Genomic DNA, 24,093 nt, shown 5'->3' on the forward strand with positions numbered 1-24,093 from the left:
GCACCCCCTTCCCAACCAAGCCAGCTGGGCTCTTTACAAAGCACTTTAAGAATCAGGGATGACCCCCAGGCCACCACCCCCGGCCTTGGTGACCTCTGTGCAGAGCTGAGCTGGTGAGCAAGTGCTTGCAAATTTACAGAAGAACATGCCTGAGATGGAGTAACAGGAGGGCAGTGGGGAGTTTTCCTGCTGGCATTGCCGGTCTCTGTTGGGTATCAAAGGCCATGGGTTGGACTGAGGAACTAGTATGGCACTGGGGAGACACCATCCATCCACAAATGTCCCTCAGTGCCCACTCTGTGCTGGGCATTTCCAGGCAAAGTGGGGCACCTGTGGTCTAGGTAGCCTTGCTATAAGAAAGGGGCCTGAGCTGGTGCAGTGGTGCCTGGCAGAGCTCTGTGGGGCAGGTGGGATACCAAGCGCTCATCTCAGAAGGAGCCCAGGAGGCCAGGATTAGCATTAATAATGAGGCACAGAGATACCCAGTAACTTGCCTAGGGTCACACAGCTACAAGATAGTGGGCAAGAAAGATCTGGGCAGGTGACCCTGAGGCCTTTGGATCTGGATCTGGAAGTCCCAGCTCCAGCCGTCCCTTTGCGGGACCTTGCCAGATTTCCGTAATGTCCACCCACACCTTGGTCTTGGAGACCAGGCATGATTAAATATCCCCTGTTGTAGGAGACAGTCTCAAGGAGTTATGACTTGATGAGACAGGGAAGGGGTGGCAGTTTGGAACCGAGGTCAGCTCAGCCACCAGCCTTCCCCATCCTGCCTTAGGCAGGTCCTGCTCAGGGGTAGCCGTCAGCTTGCTTCATCCCCACAACCGCCAAGACGCAGGAGGACTGCAGTCCCCTCCGTGTTCTTATCCATGAAGGACAGGCACCCTGACGGCACTGCCAGCTCTCCCTCATATCCAGTCTCATCTCTACCCGAGGGTCAGCCTGTTTCAAACCCTGCCCAGCAGCCCCCAGCGATGAGTCCCCACACCTGGCCTGTCCTCACTCACCGAGTGGCCAGTGGCTGCCCTGAATGGGGGCGAGGGCATCGGGGAAATAGCTTCCCTCCCTCCGGGCTCTCACAGTCCAGTAGGGGTGTACGTTAGTGTGCGTGCGTGCTTGTATGCCGTGTGCTAGTGTGCACCTGCCTGTCAGTCTGCGAGGGGCATGTGCACTTGTGTGTGCATGTGCACGTGTGTGTCCTTGTGTATGCACATGTCACAGCCCGGTAGGGGAGGTGTGCATGCCCAGTGCCCTGGGAGCTGGCATGAGAACCGGACAGCCTGAGGGGCGGGCAGGCAGTGGTGGGCAGGGGTGATGGCGAAGAGGGGTGTGAGGAAGACGTGACTTGGGGGTGGGGAGGGCAGCCGGTGCAGCAGGGGGCTCTGGCCTGCCCTGCCTGTGAGCTGTGGGCTGTCAGGGCAGTAAAGGTCCCAGCTGGGAGGGACAGGGTTTGTGCTATTGGAGGGCCCGTCTGAGGGGAGGCCGGGCCGGAGGTGTCCTGAATAGCAAGCCTTGATGGGCCTTCTCAGGAGATGCCTCTGATGAGTTCTCGGCAGACTGAGCGCTCAGTGGGGAGGGGTCCCAGGAGACCCCAGCTTTTGCATGCCATCAACTGAACTGGCAGGTCGGGAGGTGTGGGGCAGGTGGGGGCCGTGACCTGAGGATGGGGAGGGTGGGACCTGACCACGTGACAGGCTCAGGGCCAGGGAGCCCCGAGGACTCTGTCTCTGAGGAGGTCTGAGCCTTGTGGCGCTCATGGTGGCTGTCCTCCCAGCTGGGTCCCGGGAGGCTTGGGGAGGGCTGCGGGTGACGCACTGCCTGCTGTGTCCCCCGCAGTGAAGAAGAAGCGGACCTGGCACAAACATGGCCCAGGGCAGACGCCCGACTGTGAAGCCTGTGCAGAACGGCAGCCAGCTCTTCATCAAGGAGCTGCGGAGTCGGACCTTTCCCAGGTGGGCATGTGGCAGCCGTTCCCTCTCTGGCCTGCCCGCTCCCTCCCAGGCCGGGGCGTGCATCCCCCACGGGGGCTCCAGGGCCCCGGGCTTCCCCCCAGGGGGCCAGCACAGTGGCCAAAACCCCACGTGCTCCCGGCACGGGGGCTGCCCTCTCCCTCCTCAGCGCCTCCGTGGACAGGTGTTGGCGACCCTGTTCCTCTGGGCTCTGGGCTCAGCCCGGGGAGGACAGGACCTACCATCCCCACCTGGTGTGGCCCTTCCCACGGAACCTTCCTGAAGGAGAGGCCACTGTCCCCATTTTATGGATAAGGAGTGGGTATCCAGCCTGACACCACCCTCTGGATGTGGCAGGTGCTGGTGTCAAACTGCTGTGACTTTCATCTGTGCCCATGGCCTGGGGGGGAGTCCCTAGGCCTTCCTAGAATGCCCCCCACCCACCGCACACCCTTGTCCTGCATGAGGGCTGAGGGCAGGATCAGGGCCGTCGGGAGCGGCTTCTGGTGAGACAGGGGCACCCTGACCGCGTGTCTGTGCGGTTGTAGAGACAGCTCCTCCTCACCACCCTTGGCCCTTCATGGCTGCAGGACAATTTTTATTTGACAGAGTCTTTACTTCTTCACTTTTGAAGGGTAATTTGATGGACACAGAATTCTAAGTTGGTGGGGTTTTTTTTTTTTTAACACTTCAAATGTCTCACCCCATTCTCTACTTGAGTGCATGGTTTCTGATGAGAAACTCAATGTAACTCTTGCTCCTCTGTGGGTAAGGTATTTTTCCTCTCTGGCTTCTTTCTCTTTTATTTCCTTTCCCCCATCTTTATTGAGATGTAAGTCAGATACCGTACAATCCATCTATTTAAAGGGTACAATTCAGTGTATTCACAGATCTATGCACCACCGACAGTTAGTTTTAGAACATTTTCATCACCTCAAAAAGAAACCCGTAGCATTATTATTATCCCCATCCCTCTCCCTTCTCTTCTCAGGCCTACTGCTAATCTGCTTTCTGTCACTGTAGATTGGCCTATTTTGAACATTTCATCTAAGTGGAATCATATACTATGTGGCCCTTTTGTGACTGGCTTATTTCACTTAGAATAAAGCCCTCAAGGTTCATCTCTGGTGTAGCAAATCTCAATGCTTTGCTCCTTTTTTATGGCTGAGTAATATTCCATTGTATGGATAGACTGTCAGCTGATAGACACTTGGATTATTTCTGGGTTTTGGCTACTGTGAAGAATTCTACTATAAATGTTCTTGCAAAATGTTTTGTTTGGATGTATATTTTCATTTTTAGGAGTTACTCAATTTCATTGAACAATTGCCAGACTCGTTTCTAAAGTGGGTGTACTACTTTCCATCCTCACCAGCAGCCTCCACGTCCTCACCAGAACTTGTTATTATCCAACTATCTGATGGTTTGATTTCAGCCATCCTTGTAGGTATGAAGTTGCCTCTCACTGTGGTTTTAATTTGAATTTCCCTGATGACTAGTGATGTTGAGCACCTTTTCATGTCCTTATTGGCCATTTGTCCTTTGCCCATTAAAAGTTTTTTCTTATCTTTTTAGTATTGAGTTCTTTATATATTTTAGATATAAGTCCCTTATCAAAGATATGATTTGCAAATACTTTCTCTTGTTTTGTGGGTTGTCTTTTCACTTCCATAGTGTCCTCTGAAGTGTAAAAGGTTTTAATTTTGATGAAGTCTAATTTATTTGTTTTTTTCTTCCATTGCTTGTGCTTTTATTGTCTAATGTAAGAAACCATTGCCAAGGTTAAGGCCACAATTTATGCCCATGTCTAAAAGTTTTAGCTCTTAGATTTAGATCTTTAACCCATTTTCAGTTAATTTTTCTTTATGGTGTGAGGTAAGGCTCCAACTTCTTTTTTTTGTATGTGGATTTCCAGTTGTCCCAGCACCATTTATTGAAATGACTATTCTTTCGCCATTGAATTATCTTGACTCTCTTGATGAAAAGCAATTGACCATAGATGTTTCGGTTTATTTCTGGACATAGTTCTGTTCCACTGATCCATATGTCTCTCTTTATGCCAGTACCACACAGTCTTGATTACTGTAGCTTTGTGAATTTTGAAACTAGGATGTGTCCTCCAACTTTGTTTTTTTTAAAGTCTGTTTTGGTCATCCGAGTGCCTTGCATTTATTTCAGCATTTCAAGTTCAGTATGTCAAGTTTCTGTAAAGTAATCCCCTGGGATTGTGGTAGGAATTCTGTGGAATCTGTAAATCAATTTTCCGTTACTCCTTGAATCCCACTCCTTTCTTCTAGATTTGTTTTCCTTCTTGTTGAATTATATCCTGTAGTGGTACTTTCAGAAAAGGCCTATAAAAATATTCTCTATGTCTGAAAATGTTTTAATTTCGTTCTTATTCTTGCATGATTCTAATTTCCTAAAATGGACCTAAAATTCTAGGGTAAAAGTTACTTTCCTTGAGGTTTTTGGAAATATTTCTTTGTTGTCTTATAACATCTCTTGTTATTGATGAGATTTCTGTTGTCATTTTAGTTGCTAGAGTTTTTGTTCTGTTTTGTTTCGTTTTGGTAAATAATCTGTTTTTTGATCTGAAAGCTTTTGAGCGTGTCTTTTCATTTTTTAAAGCTGAAGTATAGTTGATTTACAATGTTATGTTAGTTTCTGGTATACAGCATATTGATTGAGTTATACATATACATATTTCCTTTCTCATTCTTTATCATTATAAGTTGCAAGATATTGAATATAGTTCCCTGTGCTATACAGTAGACATTTGCTATTTATCTGTTTTATGTATAGTACTGTTTATCTGCAAATCCCAAACCCCTAATTTATATATTGCCCCCTTCCCCTCCAGTAACCATAAGTTTGTTTTCTGTCTGTGAGTCTGTTTCTGCTTTGTAAATAAGTTCTTTTAGATTCTACATGTGAGTGATGTCATATGATTTATCTTTCTCTTTCTGACTTACTTCACTTAGTATGATAATCTTTAGTTCTATCTGTGTTGCTGCAAATGACAGTATTTCATTCTTTTTTTATGGCTGAGCAGTATTCCATTGTGTATATGTGTATATATATGTGTGTGTGTGTGTGTGTGTGTGTGTTTGTGTGTGTATACACAACATCTTCTTTATCCATTCACCCTTCAATGGACATTTAGGTTGCTTCCATGTCTTTATTGTAAATAGTGCTGCTATGAACATTGCGGGGCAGGTGTCTTTTCCAATTAGAGTTTATGCCCAAGAGTGGAATTGCTGGATCATATGGTAAGTCTGTTTTTAGTTTTTTAAGGAATCTCCATACAGTTTTCCATAGTGGCTGCACCAAACTACATTCCCCCCAACAGTGTAGGAGGGTTCCCTTTTCTTCACACTCTCACCAGCATTTATCCTTTGTGGACTTTTTAATGATGGTCATTCTTACCAATATGAGGTGATTTTGTGGTTTTGATTTGCATTTCTCTGATAGTTAGCAATATTGAGCATTTTTTCATGTGCCTATTGGCCATTAGTATGTCTTCATTGGAGAAATGTCTGTTTAGGTCTTTGCCCATTTTTGATTGGGTTGTTTGCTTTTTGTTATTGAGTTGTATGAGCTGTTTGTATATTCTGGAAATTAAGCTTTTGTCAGTTGCATTGTTTGCAAATATTTCCTCTGAGTCCATAGGTTGTCTTTTTGTTTTGTTTACAGTTTCCTTTGCTGTGCAAAAGCTTATAAATTTAATTATGTCCATTTATTTATTTTTGCTTTTTTTAATTGCCTGGTTAGACTGCCCTAGGAGAACATTGCTACAATTTATATCAGGAATGTTTTGTCTATGTTCTATTCTAGGAGGTTTATGGTGTCTTGTCTTATGTTTAAGTCTTTAAGCCATTTTGAGTTTATTTTTGTGTATTGTGTGAGGGAGTGTTCTAACTTCATTGATTTACATGAGGCTGTTCAGTTTTCCCAACACCACTTGCCTAAGAGACTATCTTTTCTCTATTGTATATTTTATCTCCATTGTCGAAGATTAATTGACTGTAGGGGTGTGGGTTTATTTCTGGGCCCTCTATTCTGTTCCATTGTTCCATATGTCTGTTTTTGTGCCAGTACCACATTGTTTCGATTACTGTAGCTCTGTAGTATTGTCTGAAGTCTGGGAGAGTTATGCTTCCAGCTTCCTTAATTTTCTTCAGTATTGCTTGGGCAATTCTGGGTCTTACGTGATTCTATAGAAATTTTAAGATTATTTGTTCTAGTTCTGTGAAAAATGTCCTGGGTAGTTTTATAGGGCTGGCATTAAATTGGTAGATTTTTTGGGGTAATATAGCCATTTTAACAATATTAATTCTTCCAATCCAAGAGCATGGGATATCCCTCCATTTCTATAAGTCATATTTAATTTCCTTTATCAGTGTTTTATAGTTCTCAGCATATAAGTCTTTCACTGCCTTGGTCAGGTTTATCATAAGTATTTTATTTTTTTGATGTGATTTTTAAAGGGATTAGCTTTTTACTTTCCCTTTCTGATATTTTATTATTAGTATAAAGAAATGCAACAGATTTCTGTATGTTAATCCTGCTACCTTGCTGAATTTGTTTATCAGCTCTAGTAGTTTTTGTGTGGTGTCTTCAGGGTTTTCTAGATATAATATCATGTCATTGGCATATAGTGAGCATTTTGTCTCCTCTCTGCCAATTTGAATCCCTTTTATTTCTTTTTCTTGTCTGATTGCTATTGCTGGGACTTCTAATACTATATTGAATAGAAGCGGTGAGAGTAGGCATCCTTATCTTGTTCCAGATTTAACAGGAAAGCTTTCAGGTTTTCACCATTGAGTATTATGTTGGCAGTGGGTTTGTCGTAAATAGCTTTTATTATGTTGAGATATGTTTCCTTCATACCCACTTGTTAAGAGTTTTTATAATGAATGAATGTTGAATTTTATCAAGTGCTTTTTCTGCATCTATTGAGATGATCATGTGGTTTTTGTCCTATCTTTTGTTGATGTGGTGTATCACATTGATTTGTATATGTTGAACCATCTTTGTGACCCTGGGTTGATACCAACTTGATTGTGGTGTATGATCTTATGTGTTGTTGGATTTAATTTGCTAATATTTTGTTGAGAATTTTTGCATCTATGTTTATCATAATATTGGCCTGTCATTTTCATTTTTGGTAGAGTCTTTGTCTGGTTTCTATCAGGTTGTTAGTTGCTTCATAGAATGAGTTTGGGAGTTTTCTCTCCTCTTCAGTATTTTGGAAGATTTTGACAATAATTGGTATAAGTTCTTCTTTGTAAGTTTGGTAGAATTCCCCAGTGAAGCCTTCTGGTCCTGCATTTTTGTTTGCAGGGAATTGTTTTATAATTAAAGATCCTATTTCATTTACAGTGATCAGTCTGTTCAAATGATCTATTTCTTCTTGATTCAGTTTTGGTGGGCTGTGTGTTTCTAGAAACTTGTCCATTTCTTCTAGGTTATCCAATTTATTGGCACATAATTGTTCATAATATCCTTTTATGTTTTTTTTGTATTTCTGTGGTATTGGTTGTCATTTCTCCTCTTTCATTTCTTATTTTGTTTATTTATATCCTCTCTCTTTCCTTCTTGCTGAGCCTGGCCAGAGGTTTGTTGATTTTGTTTATCTTTTCAAAATAAAACTAGAACTTGGTTTTATTTTTATATTGTTTTAAAGTCTCTTATTTATTTCCTCTGTGATCTTTATTTTTTCCTTCCTTCTGCTGAGTTTAGTTTTGCTTCTTCTTTTTCTAATTCTTATAGGTGGTCGGTTATGTTGTTTATTTGAGATATTAAGCCTATATTGCTATGAACTTCCTCTTAGCTTTTGCTGCATCCCATAGATTTTGTGTGGTTGTGCTTTCATTGTCATTTGTTTCAAGGTATTTTTTAATTTCCTCTTTGATTTCATCATTGACCCATTAGTTTTTTTTTTAGTAACTTAAAAAAAATTTTTAATAGCATTTTGTTTAGTCTCCATGCAATCATTTGTTTCTCATTCCTCTTTCTGTGGTTGATTTCTAGTTTCATGCCATTTTGGTCAGAAAAGATGCTTGGAATAATTTCTACCCTCTTAAATTTGCTGAGGCTTGTTTTGTGTCTGAGTTTCTGGTCTATCCTAGAGAATATTCCATGTGCACTTGAAGAGAATGTATATTCTGTTTTTATTTTTGTTTTTGTTTTGTTTTTTGGATGTAATGTCCTGAAAATATCAATTAAATCTGACTGTTCTATTGTGTCATTTAGGATTTCTGTTGCTTTATTGATTTTCTCTCTGGAAGATCTGTCTATTGATGTTAGTGGGGTATTAAAGTCTCCTGCTATTATTGTATTCCCATCAATTTCTCCCTTTGTATCTGTTAGCATTTGTTTTATGTATTTAGATGCTCCTATGCTAGGTGCATATATGTTAAGGAGTATAGTATCCTTTTCTTGTATTGGCCCTTTTGCCATTATATAGTGTCCTTCTTTATGTTTCTTTGTGGCCTTTGTTTTAAAGTCTATTTTGTGATATGAGTATTGCTACCCTTGCTTTCTTGTCATTTCCATTTGCATGTAATATCTTTTTCCATCTCCTCACTTTCAGTGTTTGTACATTCTTCTCCCTAAAGTGGGTTTTTGTAGGCAGCATTTTATAGGTTCTTGTTTTATTATACAATCTACCACTCTCTGTCCTTTGATTGGAGCATTTAGTCCATTGATGTGTAAGGTAGTTATTGATAGATAGGTGCTTACCGCCATTTTTACCTTGTTTTCCAGTTGATTTTGTATTTATTTGTTCCTTTTTCTCTTTGTTTTTCCTTTTGTGGTTTGATGATTTTATTTCATGTCACACTTCGTTTATTTTCTTTTTGGTTTTTATGACTCTGTTGTGTGTTTTTGATTTGTGAGTAGCCTGTTTTTCAAGTATGTTAACCCATTACTCTATCTACTTGTTTTAGAGTGGTAATCATATAGGCTCATACACATTCTAAAAAAACAAAAAAGAAAAAAATCTACATTTTCTTACTCCTCTCTCCACATTTTATGACTTTGATGTCCTCTTTTACTGCTTCATGTTTATTCATCTGCTGTTAATTGTTGTCATTGCATTTCCAAATGTGATCTTCTCTATTCTGTAGATTCTTGCTTCTTTTCTATTTAGAGAAGACCTTTCAATGTTTCTTTTAGAATAGGTTTAGTATTGCTGTATTCTTTTAGTTTTTGCTTGCCTGAGAAATTCTTCATCTCTCCTTTTATTCTAAATGATAATCTTGCTGGGTAGAGTATCCTAAGTTGCAAGTTTTCTCTTTCAGGACTTTGAATATATCTTTCCATTCTCTTCTGGCCTGCAACATTTCTGTAGAAAAATCAGCTGATAGCCTTGTGGGGGGTTTCCTTGTAACTAACTGTTTTTCTCTTGCTGCCTTTAAAATCTTTTCTTAATTTTTAACTTTTACAATTTTAATTATAATATGTCTTGGTGTAGGTCTGTCTGGGTTCATCTTGTTTGGAACCCTCTGTGCTTTCTATACCTGGACATGTTTCCTTCTCTAGTTTTGGGAAGCCATAATTTCTTCAAACATGTTTTCAACCCCCGTTTTTCTTTCTTCTCCTTCTGGGACCCACTGTATGCATAGATTGGCATGCTTTATGTTAGGTCTGTATACCCGTAGGTCTCTTAAATTGCTTTCACTTTTTTTCATTTGTTTTTCTATTTGCTGTTCTGATTGAGTGGTTTCTACTATTGTATCTTCCAGATCACTTATTCGTTTTTCTACATTATTTAGTCTGTGACTTATTGCCGTTAGCTTGGCTTTCATCTTGGCAGATGAGCTGATTTTAATTGGTTCCTCTTTCTAGTTTCTAGTTCCTTTTTTATAGTCATCTGCATTTCTATTGATAGCCTTTCTTAATTTGTTCAGTATTTTTATTATTTTCTTTTTGAACTTGAGGTCTGGTAGACTAGAGAGGTCTGTTTAATTGTCTTTCAGGGGATTTCTCTTGTTATTTTAACTGTGAGTGGTTTCTCTGCTTCTTCATTTTACTTAGATCTCTCTGACTCTGTGGATTTATGAGTAACGGTTATCTACTGTGGTCTTGAAGGGCTGCTTTTATGTGGGTGTGTCCCTGTGTAACCTGCGTGCTTCTAACATTTTTGTTATGAGGGCTGTTTTTAGTATGCACGGCTGCCACGTCTTTCCTCTGTGTGTACTGGCTGTTACCCCCTTGATAGGGGGTGTGATTGGTGTTGTGGTGACCAGAGCCTGCACTGGGGTTTGAAGGGGCCTCTTCTTTGCTTTATGGTTGTCACAGCCCTGTCGGGGTGAGCTCTGCTCCTCAGCTGTTGGAGTAGGGGCCCCCAGATCCATTTTTGAGCTGCTGTGTGAGGTAGGGTGGGATTGGTAGGTGCTGCTCCTGGGACAGGAGCTGCTGGATACTCCTTCACAGGAGTTGCCATGGGGAAGTGCCCTCTGTGGTGCTGCCTGTCACCTACTGTGCGAGCTTGCAACATACACAACATACACTCTTTTTGGTGCTGCCCTCAACCCCGCCTCAGTCATGGGAATGCAGACAGCCTGCCTTAGTGCCCCTCAGGCACTGTGCTCACAAAGTCACCAGGGCAGATCTGTTGAAGTCAGGCACCAAGACCTGCCATAGTCACCTGTAGTTGTGCGCCTGGATCCACCATGGGCAACAGGGTCAGCCCAGACCCCAGCCCTGACTCCATGTGTGCATGGCCACCTGTAATGCAGACCTACCCCAGCTATGCACCAGCTTTCCGCTGGGATGTCCCACAGACACCAAGTCCACAGAGGCACCAGGGCTGTGAATCCTGCCAAAGATGCCCAGGACAGGGCTCAGCCCTCACCTTCATGCGACCCTTGGGAGTAGGCCCAGACCTCAGCTTCTCTTCCACTGGGGATAACCTGTCAGTGACTGTTCCCTGTCACAGCTCCCAGAGATGGAGCCACCCTAGCTGAGGGCAAACCGAGAAAGAGACCACTCTGGCGGGGTCCCACCCCTCCCCTTGCATTTCAGTGGGGCTTTTATGGCAGGACCACACCCTGTGAGCACACTGAGACGGATGCTACTATGGTGGGGTCCTGTCCCTCTGCTCACAAGCAAGCACTAACAGTGGGGCTTTTTATGGCAGACCCAGGCTCCCTTGCACACACTCCCAGTTTCAGCCCACACCCCACTCTAGCTCCTTCAGGCTGTCTCTGCAAAGCCAACCCCAGGTCTGTCGTCTGAAGCCCAGCTTCAGTGCCCAGCTCCAACACACAGCAGCTCGAGTGCTGGGCTGGGGAGCTGCACGGTGGCCTGCACCCTTGGCCCCAGTTTCTCTCTGTTCTGGTCAGTGACGTGGCTGCAGTGGTCTCCTCTGAGCCCCTGAAGCTCCCTTTCTGTCCCAACTAATCTCCCCGCTGATGAAGGGTCTTCCCAGGGTGAGGGAACTCTTCCTCTTTACCGCTCCCTCCTGGGTGCGCAGGTACTGGTCCTGATTCTTCTTTTTCCGTTTTTTTTAAATCTTACCTGGTTACAAGGAGATTTTTTTTTTTTTTTGTAGCTTTGCTAGTGTAAGTTCTTCTGCCAGAGTTCAGTAGGTTTTCTGTGAGAATTATTAGAATTACTCCACAAGTAGATGTATTTTTGATGTTTTTGTGGGAGGAGGTGAGCCCCGCATCCTTTTATTCCACCATCTCGAAGCCCCACTGTCTCCTCACTTTTGATGTAGCACGGGTATGCTGCAGTGCCTCTAACGTGCATTTCTTTTTATATATCCTGGTCAGGACTCAAGGAAGCTCTTTTAATTTGAGATGTCATATTTTATCTCAATTCTGAAAAATGTTCTATTTTCTCTTTTAATAGCACTTCTTTCCCATTCTCTATGTTATTTTTCAAATCAAATACCCAATTTTTTTCAATCAGCTCACATTTAATGTATCTACTGAGTTTTTAAAAAATTCAGTCATTGTATTTTGATTTTCAAAATGCATATTACTTTTCAGTGTTGCCTATTCTTTCCCCCTCCTGCTCTTTTCTTTGCCTTTTCCTCTCATTATCCCTTTGAATGTGTGTAATATATTTGTCTTAAAGTCCCCTTTTCAATTATCCTGTTATCCTCAGCTCTTGGGGTCTACTTTTCTTGGCGGATGAATCTGCAGGCTCCACCCCCGGGCAGTTCACCTCCTCTGTGAGGCGTGACCCTCAAAGGGCATCCTTTCCCAGGGCAGACTGGCTGCCCCCACAGGGTGGTTTTTTTTCTTGCCTCTTGCTAGGTCCTCATGGGTTTCGCAGTTCCAGACCCAACGCATGGGTGTTGTGTGAATTTGGAACTCTCACCAGTGAGATGAGAGCTTGGGGTTCCAGTGTATCAAGGGCGACCTTCTGCCTTTGGCTTCCACAGCTGTCTGCACTGTTCCAATACTCCCAGTGCCTCTCACAGCAGTTGCCTACCACGTTCCTTCTCTTCCTCACCTTCCACTCAGGCCTTCTGGTTTATCCCTAACATTCTGTCACCATGGGGTCAAACCCAAGGATCACTCTCCAGGCCTCGCCTTAACTGACTTGTCAAAATGTAGCAGTGGTGCAGCCCCTCCCTCCTTGCGTCCTGTCCTCCACGGAGACTGTGACTCCATGTCTGCTGGCTCTCCTCTGTCTGCCCAGCCTCCTCCCCTGCTGACTGCTCTCCCTGAGGAACTCTGCTTTCGCTCCCCACCATCTGTTTCCCTGGCTTCATAGATTGTCCCCTGGTCAGCCACTCCTCAGCTTCTTTCTCCAGCCACCAATCTCTCTGAGCTCCTGACCTGTCTGCCCAACTGGTGCATCCACTGGCCAGTCCCACCAAGTGTGTCCCTACTCAGCCCTGGCTCTGTCCCCACCCCCACTCCTGTCCCTCTTCCAGGCCCCAGTCAATGGCTTCTGGCCCTTGGTCACTCAGGCCAGTCCCTCAGCTATTCACCTGTGCCTCCCTCTGTTCTCCTCCCACCCCTGTCTGGTCTTTGGAGTCTGCCATTTCCCTGTCACTGCCACCTTCCAGTCCAGGCACTGCGTGCTGAGCCTCCTCCTCCGTGGTGGCCCTGCCCTGTCCACTGCGCCCTGGCCCTGCTCCTGTCCACTGTCCATCTGCGTAGCAGCCAGATGAACCTCTGATTGTCACTGTCCTGCTCAAGCTGTCTAGTGGTTCCCAGTGCTCTTGGCATGAGGTGGCCTGACCCACCTCCTCACCTTGGGTGCTTGGCGCCGCCCTACCCTTTTGTCCCCCAGCCGCCCAGGCTTCTTCTCATTCCTCACATTTGCCAAATCCTCCTCCCTCCAAGACCTTTGCCGGTACAGTTCTTCTCAGACCCCTGACCCCCATCACGCCTGCTCCCCTGGGCTTCTGCAGGCCCAGTCTGACGCTGTTTCCCGCTGTGTCCACCACAGCACACCCTCAGCTGTGGGTTAATGGCCTTGCGCACTCATCTGATGAAAACCCCTCTCCAGCATCACCACAAGCCCAGGACAGCGTCCAGCACAAAGGGAAGCAGGAAGGCTGCTGACCACCAGCCCACCCAACCCGTGGGTCCTGTGCTCGGCTTGTCTAGAGGGTGGCTTCTCTCTGCAAAGGGGTTTGTGTCCATCTGCTGTGTCCTTAGGTCCTGGACCTGCCCCCGTGTGGGGTCTGATCTCCAAGCACCCATGAGGAACGTTATTGAGTGGGGGGCAAGAGGCGAGCGGCGGGGCGGATGTTGCTCATACCTCTGGAGTCTCCCTCTTCTGTAGTAGGAGGGAAGGACGTGGTGTGTGCCTGTTCTCCGCTCACCACGGCCCTGGGCAGGTGCCTGGGTCTCCCAGACCTCAAGGTTCCTGTCTGTGACAAGTGTGTGGGGCCCTGCCGTGTCTACCCCGGGGCTGCCTTGTGACCCGTGAGCTTGGCGCGGCGGCAGGCCCTCCTCCTGGGGCCGTGGCGGGTGTGTGGCCGGGGCTTGGGCTTCACGTCTCCAGCCCCGAGGCCCTGTCCGGACCTGTCGTAGGGGCTGGGACCAGGCCCGACTTGACCTCGGACTTGTGACCTCCCCGCAGCGCGGAAGATGTGGTGGCCCGCGTGCCGGGCAGCCAGCTCACGCTGGGCTACATGGAAGAGCACGGCTTCACCGAGCCCATCCTCGTCCCCAAGAAAGATGGGCTGGGCCTGGCGGTCCCAGCCCCCACCTTCTACGTCAGCGACGTCGAGAACTACGTGGGTGAGTGCCCTCTCCTTCGTGTGGGTTGTGGGTTTCTAGGGCCTGCTGATGCCAAGCCAGGAGTCCCCGAATACACCGCCTAGGCCCTGACTGTGTCCGGAGACGCGTGAGCCGGTGTGACTCAGGGTCCCCGTGCTCCATTCCTAGTGCTTTTCTTAGAATGAGACCCCAAGGCCCACCAAATGATGGATGACCCAGATTCCCTCCCTTCGCAGTTACTCTGCCTGCAAAATGAGGGATGTTGAGTGGTGGCCTTCATCTGGGCAACCGCAGATTCCATTTCTGTTGGGTGCTGACGAGAGGCGTGCCTGGGAGGGCCCCGGCTGCGTGGGCCACTGCTCCTGTGGTTCGTGCTGTGTCCTCCTCAGCCTCTCCTGGGATCACCCAGGTGGCTGGCCTCCCTGTCTGCCCTGGACATGCCTCCCCATGGCCCCCGGACCACCTCCTTTTCTGGATCCCTCTAGGGTCTAGCTGAGGCTCTTGGCAGTCCTGTCTTGTGTCCCCTGGAAGCTCCCAGCACTGTGGACACCCTCTGTCAGGACACCTCTGGGCAGGAGGGATGTGCTTGTGTGTGCTGGGGTGTCGTCTGGAACAGAGAGGTCAGCATTCCCCTGCAGTGACCTCGGCTCTGAGGCCCTCATGGTTGCTGGGGCTCGGGCTGTGCCCAGGGGTGCCTGGGTGGCCAGTGGGGGAGGAGGAAAGACCCTGAAAAGGCAAGTGCCCAGGCCAGCTCTGGCTGCACACCAGACAGGGGAGTGCACAAGTGCTGACACCCTCAGACAGGTGTTCCATCACTGAACTCCTGACCTGCTGCATCTGTAAAGCCTTTGAGTGGGGAGGAGGTGGTAGGGATTAAACTGAGATCATCTGTACAAGCCATAGCGGAAGCCACTGGCATTCCAGAGAACTAGGTGCACTCCTTCTCTGGAGCCAAGGCTGAGGGTGGCCCCGAGGCCGACCAGCTTGTGGCAGGGAGCGAAAAGGGACTCACTTTTCTAGTCTGGCAGTTACCACCGTCTGGAGCTGCTTCTGCCAGGTTGTGGCCCCTGTCGTAACATCTAGCTGATGGCTAGTGAGTGCCAGCAAGGTACCAGGCATCCTTCTCTTCCCTCAGAGGAGCTAGTCATCCTACTCTCAGCTCTGCCTTCCAGGCCCCAGGCTCAGCCAGCGGCCAAGGATGGGGCCAGGTCTGCCCTGCCTCCCAGCCCTGCAGCTGTGTATCTTGGAGTGGGGAGCAGCTTACCACATAGGGGAGGAGACAGTCCAGAGGTTTCAATTGTAAATGTCTTTCTTTCTTCTCTTAATTTTTCTGTATTATGCAACTTTCACACACATGCACAAAATGAGAGAAGTAACCAGTGAACCCCCATGCACCCAGCACTGGTCACAGAATTCACCAGCTTTTGCTATTTTCCTGTCTCCCCGACTCCCTCTTCCCCCAAGTATTTGAAACCAAATCTCTGGTACATATATTATTTCACCCATGCCAGCTCTGTAACACAGCGCTGACAGATGGCTTTTAAAGTAATGTAATCAGTTCCATTCTGGTACTCTATGATGCGAAAAATAGTTTTTTTAAATCATCTAAGACCCACCTAAATTCTCCCCAGTTGCCTCAAAAACACCTTTTTAAAAAAAATTGAGTTATAGTCAGATTATCATGTTGTGTCAATTTCTGGCATATAGCACAATTTTTCATCATACATGAATATACATATATTCATTTTCATATTCGTTTTTACCATAAGCTTTTACATTTGGCTGTTTGAATCCAAAAAAGATCCACACACTGCATTTGGGTTTTATGTCCCTTCAGTCTCTTTACTTCTGTAACAGCCCCCACTCCCTTTCCGTTCCCTTGCTTTGTTGGAGAAGTGGGCTTGTCCTAGAGGATCTTTCCTATTTGGGATTTGGGAAAAATCTCACACTCAGGATTTGCCTGACAGTGTCCCTGTCAGCCAAACGACAGTGGTGTCGTTTACTGTGTTCCTCGGTCCCCAGTAGTTCCTGTGACAGGTGGTTAGAGGCTGGCTTGGATTTGCATTCAAGTTGTCGGCAGGACTCCTTCCAAGAGTAGAGGTGCTCCCACTCACGTTATTTCAATGGTCAAGGTGGTCCAGCCTCATCTGTGCACAGAAAGCTCCAGCAGCCTTTCGGCTCATTGAGCAGCCAGTGAGGACTGTTGCAAAGGGCGAGTTTTCCAGTTCTGTCCTCTCTCCTCCTATTGTGAGTCTTCTATAAAGAACGTTGCCTCATTAGTTACTTGGTCATCCAGAACTTTCTTTTTCTCATTAACAATTTTTTACCTTGAAATTTTCCTCATCAAATTATAGAAAATGTAGGATAAACATTTTTTCTTTTCTTTACCAATTTTCAGAATAATGCATTGGTGCTCTGGAAATGCGAGAGTATTTTTATTTAAACATTTTTAAAGTATAAGTATGTCCCATGCATTATTTGGAATATACTTACACTAAAAAACATCTTCATTGTTTATCTGAAGTTTAAGTCTACCTGGGTCCTATATTTTTATTTGCTTCTCTGGCTTCGTTAGGTGAGGTTTGTGGCTGTGCCACCTCATGCACCGGGGGTCTCTGTGGTGGCCCATGGGAAGGAGCGGCCAGGGCAGGCGGGGAGTGGGGTGGGGTCAGACGTTAGAGCCGCAGCACTCCGCCCTCCCCTGGGCCACCTTCCAAGGGTGAGTGAGCATCCCCCATGTGCGTCCTGGCCCCTGACCTCAAGGGGTGGGAGCCGCGCCCTCTTCCCTGGGTGTGCCTCACCCCGTCCCTCTGCCTCCTCAGGCCCGGAGCGGAGCGTGGATGTGACGGATGTCACCAAGCAGAAGGACTGCAAGATGAAGCTAAAGGAGTTTGTGGACTATTACTACAGCACCAACCGCAAGCGGGTCCTTAACCTCACCAACCTCGAGTTCTCTGACACCAGGTGAATGGGGCCAGGGCAGGAAGGACAGAGACGGAACCAGTTTGGAACATGCTGCAGGTTTAAAGAGGAGGGCCTGTGACTCAGGCTGTTGAGGTCAAGGTGGCCTGGCCTGGGACTTGTGACAGTCTTGTCCGAATGCACAGATGTACCCAAGGCAGCAAGAACATGGAGACCCCCTTCTCAGCTTGGCGGAATTGTAACCGCACAGGGGCTGCTGAGCTGGGTGTTCCTGATGCAGTGTGCTACCCAGGACAGTGGCATTTAATTGAATCAAAGGCGGCCTTTGCCTTTTCACATCTTCCCAGGAGATGACTTACCTGGTCTGACAGGGGCCTAGAATGGCAGGGAGCTGCAGGCACCCAGGCATCTGCTCGGGAGAGCAGCGGATTTTCCTTAGGTGACACCAGGAAGCACCTGGGCTGTGCGTGAGCAATTGTTTACTCCCAGGGCCCCATCGCGCCCAGTGGCACTAGCCTGGGCCCACCTGAAATTTCTCTCTTTCTGGTTCTTCAGGAAGGACGTTGTCTCTGGGGTAGATGGTTCTCAGGCCTTCTCCGTGCCCATCTTTGGGTGAAGAGAACAGTATTAGATGCCTGCCATGGCCACACCCAGCAGCTGGGCTCATTTCTCCCTCGGTGAACCTCAGTTTGCTCATCTGTAGGATGGGAGCAACGCCATTTAACCCAGGGTGGAGAAGTAGATGTGGGATGCCTGTCTCAGAGCCTCTCCCCTGCCCCGCCCCGGGGGCATGACAGACGTGGCGATGGTTCCCGTCACTGCTGACTGCTCTTCCTGTCCCTGTCTCCAGAATGTCCAGCTTCGTGGAGCCTCCTGACATCGTGAAGAAACTGTCCTGGGTGGAAAACTACTGGCCCGACGACGCGTTGCTGGCCAAGCCCAAGGTGACCAAGTACTGCCTGATCTGCGTGAAGGACAGCTACACCGACTTCCACATCGACTCCGGGGGCGCCTCCGCCTGGTACCACGTGCTCAAGGTGAGCGCTGCGCGGGCCTCTGCCCCCGCCCCCGCCCCGCCCCCGCCCCGCCCCCCGCGGGCCTCCGCCCCGCCCCCTGCGCGGGCCCCAAGCGGCCTCGATGGCAGGGTCCCCTCCTGACCCGGTGCTGTCGGGCTGCGAGCCTGTCTGCGGTCCAGCGTAGGGTGGGGCAGGGACAGACTGTTTCTCCACAGAAGGGATACAGATGCTGGACCCTCGGGAGGTGTGGGGCAGGCAGGGGGAGCACCTCGGGACCAGAGCAGCCCACAGCTGCTGCCTTTTTCTAAAGCTTGAGGTTCATGAATCAGTTGGAGGCTGCCCACTGGAGTGGTGACCACTAGCTTGTGTCCAGGGAAGGGAGAGCAATGCTGGGAAGACTTCCTGGAAGAGGCAACATGGGAGCATGACCTACTGGGAGTATGAGGGTTGGACTGGGGGCTGGGGAGCAGGGCTGCAGTGACATCTGAGTGGCAGAGAGCTGGAACAAAGGAGACCGTAATTCTTGGGCTTACCATCCTGCCCTGGGTCTCCCCAGACCTGCTGGAGCCTGGCTAGGGTGGGCGGCTCAGCTTCTGATCCCAGCCCTGTGAGGCCCTGAGCAAGTCCTCTGCTTGTCTGCCCTGTGAGTGAGGGCCTCCCCATGTCCCTGGTCTAAGCACAGGGCTGAACTGGGACTGGCAGGGGTGCCATCTTTTCATCTCCAACTGGGACTCAAGCCACTTTCAAGAGCAGAGCTTTCCTGTAACTCATCAGACAGCAGAACACAGCATTGTTTCCCTTGGCACCCACGGCACCCACAGTGCTGTGGAGACATGGTGTGTGTTTGTGGAGTGGGGCAGTTGTCCTGAGCACGCTGGGGCTCCTGTACCTAGAACCTTTCTGACACGCAGACTTCTGACTGGAAAGCACCCATGGTCCCAGTGTTCCAGGGCAGGAATGGTGGGCCTGGGTAGGATGGTTCTGAAACCAGGACCCATCCCCAGGGCACGGTAGACTCTCAGCATCCCCAGGGCTGAGTGGGCTCTGCCCACCCCCAGCCTATGACAGGCTCTGCCAATGGCCTCTTGTTGGCAGGGGGAGAAGATCTTCTATCTCATCAAGCCAGCTTCGGCCAACATCTCCCTGTACGAGCGCTGGCAGTCTGCCTCCAACCACAGTGAGATGTTCTTTGCCGATCAGGTGGACAAATGCTATAAGTGCACCCTCAAGCAGGGTCAGACGCTCTTCATCCCCTCAGGTGAGTTCCCTGTCCCTGTGCTGCATCCCCACCACTGAGGTGGGGCCCTGGGGCCAGGCCTGCTCTCTGATCACTTCTGGGGCCACTTTGGGGCCATGAGAGCCCACAGACTCCAGCCTGGCCATTCTCACAGAGGCCAGGCACATGGGATTGTATGCGGGCCCGGCCCCAGGAGCCCGGCCCAGAGAGCCCAGGTACCCTGTCAGAGGCGGTGTTTGCTCATCTCGACATTTCAAACATATGTAGACATGAGCAGGTGAATGCCCTTTAGAGATGTCACGTTGGTTTATCCATAAGTATTTCACCAAATCTGTAAGATTTCCTTTTAAAAATAACGTCATTACAATACTGTCATCATACTTTAAAAATGAACTGTTTCTTCGTATCACCAAATAGCCAAATAGCCAATGTTCAGATTTTCTGATTGTCTTAACATAAGTCCTCACATTTCCATTGATTTATGTTCCTGAGTCCCTCCTGATCAGCCCTCACCCCTGTTTCCTACAATCACAGTTATTTCCTGAAGTCTGGCCCAGGCCCCATCTCTGAGGGTGATGTTGAGACGAGCCCAGCTCTCCTGGGAGGTGTGGCAGCTCTGCCCTGTCTCTTTCTGCCCCTGCACGTGGAGACCAGGGATGCCAGGCCGCCCGACCCTGGCGTGGGTCTGAGCAAGTCCCCTCAACTCCTGGGCCTTGGTTTCCCTGTCGGTACCGTGCAGGGCTGGATTGAACAGACTGGACCAGCTCGGACAGTCTCTTCTTCCGGGAGGGCCCACCCACTTATTACACGGAGGCAGGGGCCAGGGTACCTTCCAGAGGGCCCAGGTGGATGGGGCACGGAGGGCAGGTTGGCAGGAGCCCAAGCCCAAGCAGGCTGGAGTCAGGCCAGGTAGCTGCCGAGAGCCTGGCATGAGAGCTCTGAGGGGGCAGCCACATCCCTGTCTCCCCAGGCTGGATTTACGCCACGCTCACGCCTGTGGACTGCCTGGCCTTCGCGGGACATTTCCTCCACAGCCTGAGTGTGGAGATGCAGATGAGGTAGGACCAGGCCTGAGCCCCTGGCCGGTGTGGTGATACCTCCCCTGAGTCCTGGCTGGGCCCGACCCATGGGTGGCCCTGGCCAGGCCTCTGTGCAGGGGGAGCAAGGAGGAAACGGGCTGTGATCTTACCAGGGTCCCTAGGTGCCTGGTCGCCCGACAGCCTCTGTGGCCCTTTGGCGGGTTTGGGGTGAGCTGAGAGGCCAAGGTGCCTTCTCCTTGGGCACTGACAGAGAGCTCTAGAAGCCGCGGCCCATGGGGCTTACCCTCACGCGAAGTGTTAGTCACGATGTGGTCCCCTGGTCCACTGCGCCACGCATGGCCCAGCAGGGAGCCCAGAGTGGGCATGGCCTGGTGTGGCCTCTGGCTGTGGCGTGGGTTCACCTTCCTTTAGCATTGCCTGCTCAGGGCTTAACGCACTGAATAGTTCTCTGCTGTGGCTTCCAGAGCATATGAAGTGGAAAGAAGGTTGAAACTGGGCAGCCTGACTCAGTTTCCTAACTTCGAAACTGCCTGCTGGTACATGGGGAAGCACCTGCTGGAGGCATTCAAAAGTACGTTCCCTGGTCTGCGTCTCAGCCTGCAGCTCTGGGTGGTTGGTTTGCGTGCGGAGCTCAGGGGCGCTGCGGAGTGGTAACAGTTCCGGGACCCTGGGGACAGTCCCCCCAGCTCCCGGGCCTCAGTTTCCTTGTCTGTGCGGTGTGAGGCTGGACAGGACTCCTGCCTGCAGGGCAGTCTGCTGTTTCAGAAAGAGTTCTGGCCGAGTGTTCCCAGGCCTAGTGTGTGTTCGGCGTGGTGCCCGTGGCCTCGTGTGGTCACTGACTGGGCTCAGTGGGGACATCTCGAGGCCTGGGTGTATGCCTGCCCCCACCAGCTGAGGGACCCCTGCAGCATCCCTGCTGTACTAGGGGTGGGTGTGGTGGCAGGGCCCCTCGTGGAAGGCGTGTGGGGAGGGGTGGCTCCGCTGGGTCTCTGCCCTCTGCAGTCATGGCCCTCCATCCCAGGCCCTGCCGGGGTCATGCCTTTGGGATCAGCGCGTGGCTCTTGGTGGCCACCCTCTGCTCAGGTCTCCAGACTTCCTGCAGCCACGTGGGAGGAGTGTTTGCTTTCACAGAGAGCTTCCTTTTTCAGCAGCGCCTGCCCTTCCTGGAAGCTGCTCTCTTGTGTTCTGATAAGAGCCGCAAGTGGAGGCCACCTTATTAGGACTTAGGCGCTTTGGCTCTAGTTTGAGATGAGAAACCTGGGCTGCCCAGGTTTCACTGAAACTCATCCATCACTCTCTAAATTCGAACCCTGTGCCTCCACCCTGGCAGAGGGCGTGCCCTGCCTGGGGGGCTCCTTGCTGGGGAGGTGGGATGGGGGTCATGCTGGCGGAGCCACACCTTGGGACCTGGGGACAGCCTGGCCAGAGTGACTGCTGGCCAGCCGGGCCTTGCTGGGCTGCCCCCGCCCCTCTGCTTCAGGCCTTCCTCTTTGAAGGGGCTGACATCACAGCAGCCCCAGGGCTGAGGGGACCCAGAGAGTTGCCAGGCAGATAGATGGTCACCGGCTGGTATCAGAGCTCGAGGCTGCTCTGCCTCCGTAGTGTGCTCTTTGCCAGAAGAGGGGACGCTCTGTGCCTTCTATATGGGACTGGCTCTGGCTCCCAAGGGTGTGTTTGAGGTGGTGCTTGCCCTGGGTCACCCCAGTGGGAACCGGATCCTGCCTGGTGTCCCTCAGCTGTGCAGGGTGCAATGTGAGAGTGGGACTCAGGAGGAACCTGGGGATGCTTGCTTTGGGGTGTGACTGTGGCCGCTCGCTGATGCAGGCCAGGGACCAGGTGGAGGGGGGAGTTGGGCTGCCTGCATGAGGGGCCTGGTGGGTGGACAGTGAGGCCAGTCCTGCCCCTTACAGGGTGTCTTGGATGGGTGTCTCCTAGGTTCCAAGAGGAACCGCTGACAGTTGGGCAGGTGGCAGTGGGCAGAGGCCTCTGAAAGGTCCGGCCGTGAGTGCCTCCCACCACCGGGGCTTTAAGTCACCTGCAGGTAGCAGGTGAGGGTGGGCACCCTCCTGAGCAAACCCCTCCATCTTCCCCCAGGTTCTCACAAATCTGGGAAGCAGCTGCCCCCTCATTTAGTCCAAGGAGCTAAAATTCTCAATGGTGCTTTCAGATCATGGACGAAAAAGCAGGTAGGGAGGTGTGCTAGGTGTGACCCAGGGCAGAGGGGACGATGGCAGGTGGGGAGCCGTCCCCAGGGCGCGTTCTTCCTTCAGTGGGAACTAATACGTGTAAATCAGGTGGGTGCCATCTGCCTAGGTCAGACACCTGTTGGTGGGGGGCGGATGCATCATCCAGGGGCCTGGCCTGAGGGGCGGGGGCTGAGTGGCAGGGAGATTCGGTGGGAGGAAGGCAGGTGGTGGAGACAGTGCTGGGTGAACCCAAAAAGCCAGGGAGCACTCAGGCTAGTGGCTGGCTGGATGTTCGGCTGAGATATCCTCTTGGTCCTACCAGCTGGCCCAGGCACCAGCTCAGAAGCTGGTTTTGCTCTGTGCCCCTCTGTCCCCCGCCCACAGTAGCACTGCCCTGTGCCCCTCACGGCTCCCCTGAAGCAGCACTTCTGGGCCCCCCTCATTAGCACCCACGCAGCAGCTGCTTCTCCTAATGGAGACTCCAGAGGAATGGCTTCCCACCTGCCTCGGCATCCTGCCTGGATTGTGGGTGCAGTGGGAAGTGCGGGGCCTGGTCAGCCCTGGGTGCCCTCTGGGGCAGTGTGCACTGCCTGGGGACTCCCTCCCAGTCAGGGGCAGGTCCCACCAGGCCTGCAGGAGGGGAACTCTGTGTACTTCGTGCTGCTCTCGTGGGCGGGCTGGGACGGGTGGCAAGTCCCCTCCCAGGGCCCTTCTTCGGCCACACGTCCCCTGGCCTCAAGGCCCGGAGCAGTGCAGAGTGGCCTCTTATCTCACAGCAGCTGCATGGCCAGGTGGAGCGGCCTCGTGCCCAGGAAGAAGGGATGGCCCCCATCCACCCCACAGCAGAGGCAGTGGCCTTGGGCACCCCTCCTCTCTGGGACTTATGTGTCCGCCTCAGAGTAGGGTCATGGCAGAGCCTTCCCGTCGGGGCAGTGTCTGGCCAGAGTGGGCTAACCCCTTCAGGACCCCATGCAGCCAGTCCACTCCTGTGCAGCCCCGCCCTTGTGCCTGTCTGGGTGGCAGTGGGGCTGGGAGTCCTGGGTGGATAGGTGGGGGACGGTCTGGAGGGACAGAGGGCGTGTGTCAGAAACCACAGAGGCGAGCCTGCTTGGGGTCCCTGTGGGTGGGTGGATGGGTGGGCCTCAGTGCCCAGACCCAGCGGGAGACCCGCTGACCCTGTGTGTGGCTGCCCTGCAGGCTTTGGCAGAGCATGAGGATGAACTCCCAGAGCACTTCAAACCCTCACAGCTCATCAAAGACCTGGCCAAAGAGATCCGGCTCAGTGAGGTAGGGTTGACCTGGGGGGCCAGCTAGCCTCGGTCAAGGGAGATCTCTGCCTGTCTTCCCTCGTTCTCCCCAGGGCTGCCCACCAGGGACGGCCATGGCCGAGGCAGCCCCTCCCCCAGCCCCTGTGGGGTGGGGCTCCCTGCAGGACAGGGGCCCGGACTCCTAGGCCCCGTGGCACACTCCCATCTCCTGGCTGATGGAGGAGGGGACTCCTGCAGGGTGGGGACTCCCTGCAGCTCCCTGCGGGTCTGAGGGAGGA

At 50.5% G+C, this 24,093-nt stretch overlaps 1 protein-coding gene across 1 annotated transcript in view; it reads left to right on the plus strand.

Annotated features, from left to right (window-relative positions):
- The window catches only part of PHF2 (PHD finger protein 2), an 89,028-nt gene that overhangs the window by 49,118 nt on the left and 15,817 nt on the right, over positions 1–24,093 (plus strand). Inside the window, 10 exon segments of the mRNA XM_032477428.1 lie at positions 1,837–1,886; positions 1,888–1,952; positions 14,007–14,167; positions 16,969–17,110; positions 17,919–18,105; positions 19,180–19,342; positions 20,292–20,379; positions 20,826–20,932; positions 22,456–22,547; positions 23,745–23,834. Coding sequence (XP_032333319.1) covers positions 1,837–1,886; positions 1,888–1,952; positions 14,007–14,167; positions 16,969–17,110; positions 17,919–18,105; positions 19,180–19,342; positions 20,292–20,379; positions 20,826–20,932; positions 22,456–22,547; positions 23,745–23,834 — 1,145 coding nt within the window.

The sequence above is a fragment of the Camelus ferus genome, chromosome 4 (genome assembly GCF_009834535.1).
Source record: "Camelus ferus isolate YT-003-E chromosome 4, BCGSAC_Cfer_1.0, whole genome shotgun sequence".
Classification (NCBI taxonomy): Eukaryota; Metazoa; Chordata; class Mammalia; order Artiodactyla; family Camelidae; genus Camelus; species Camelus ferus.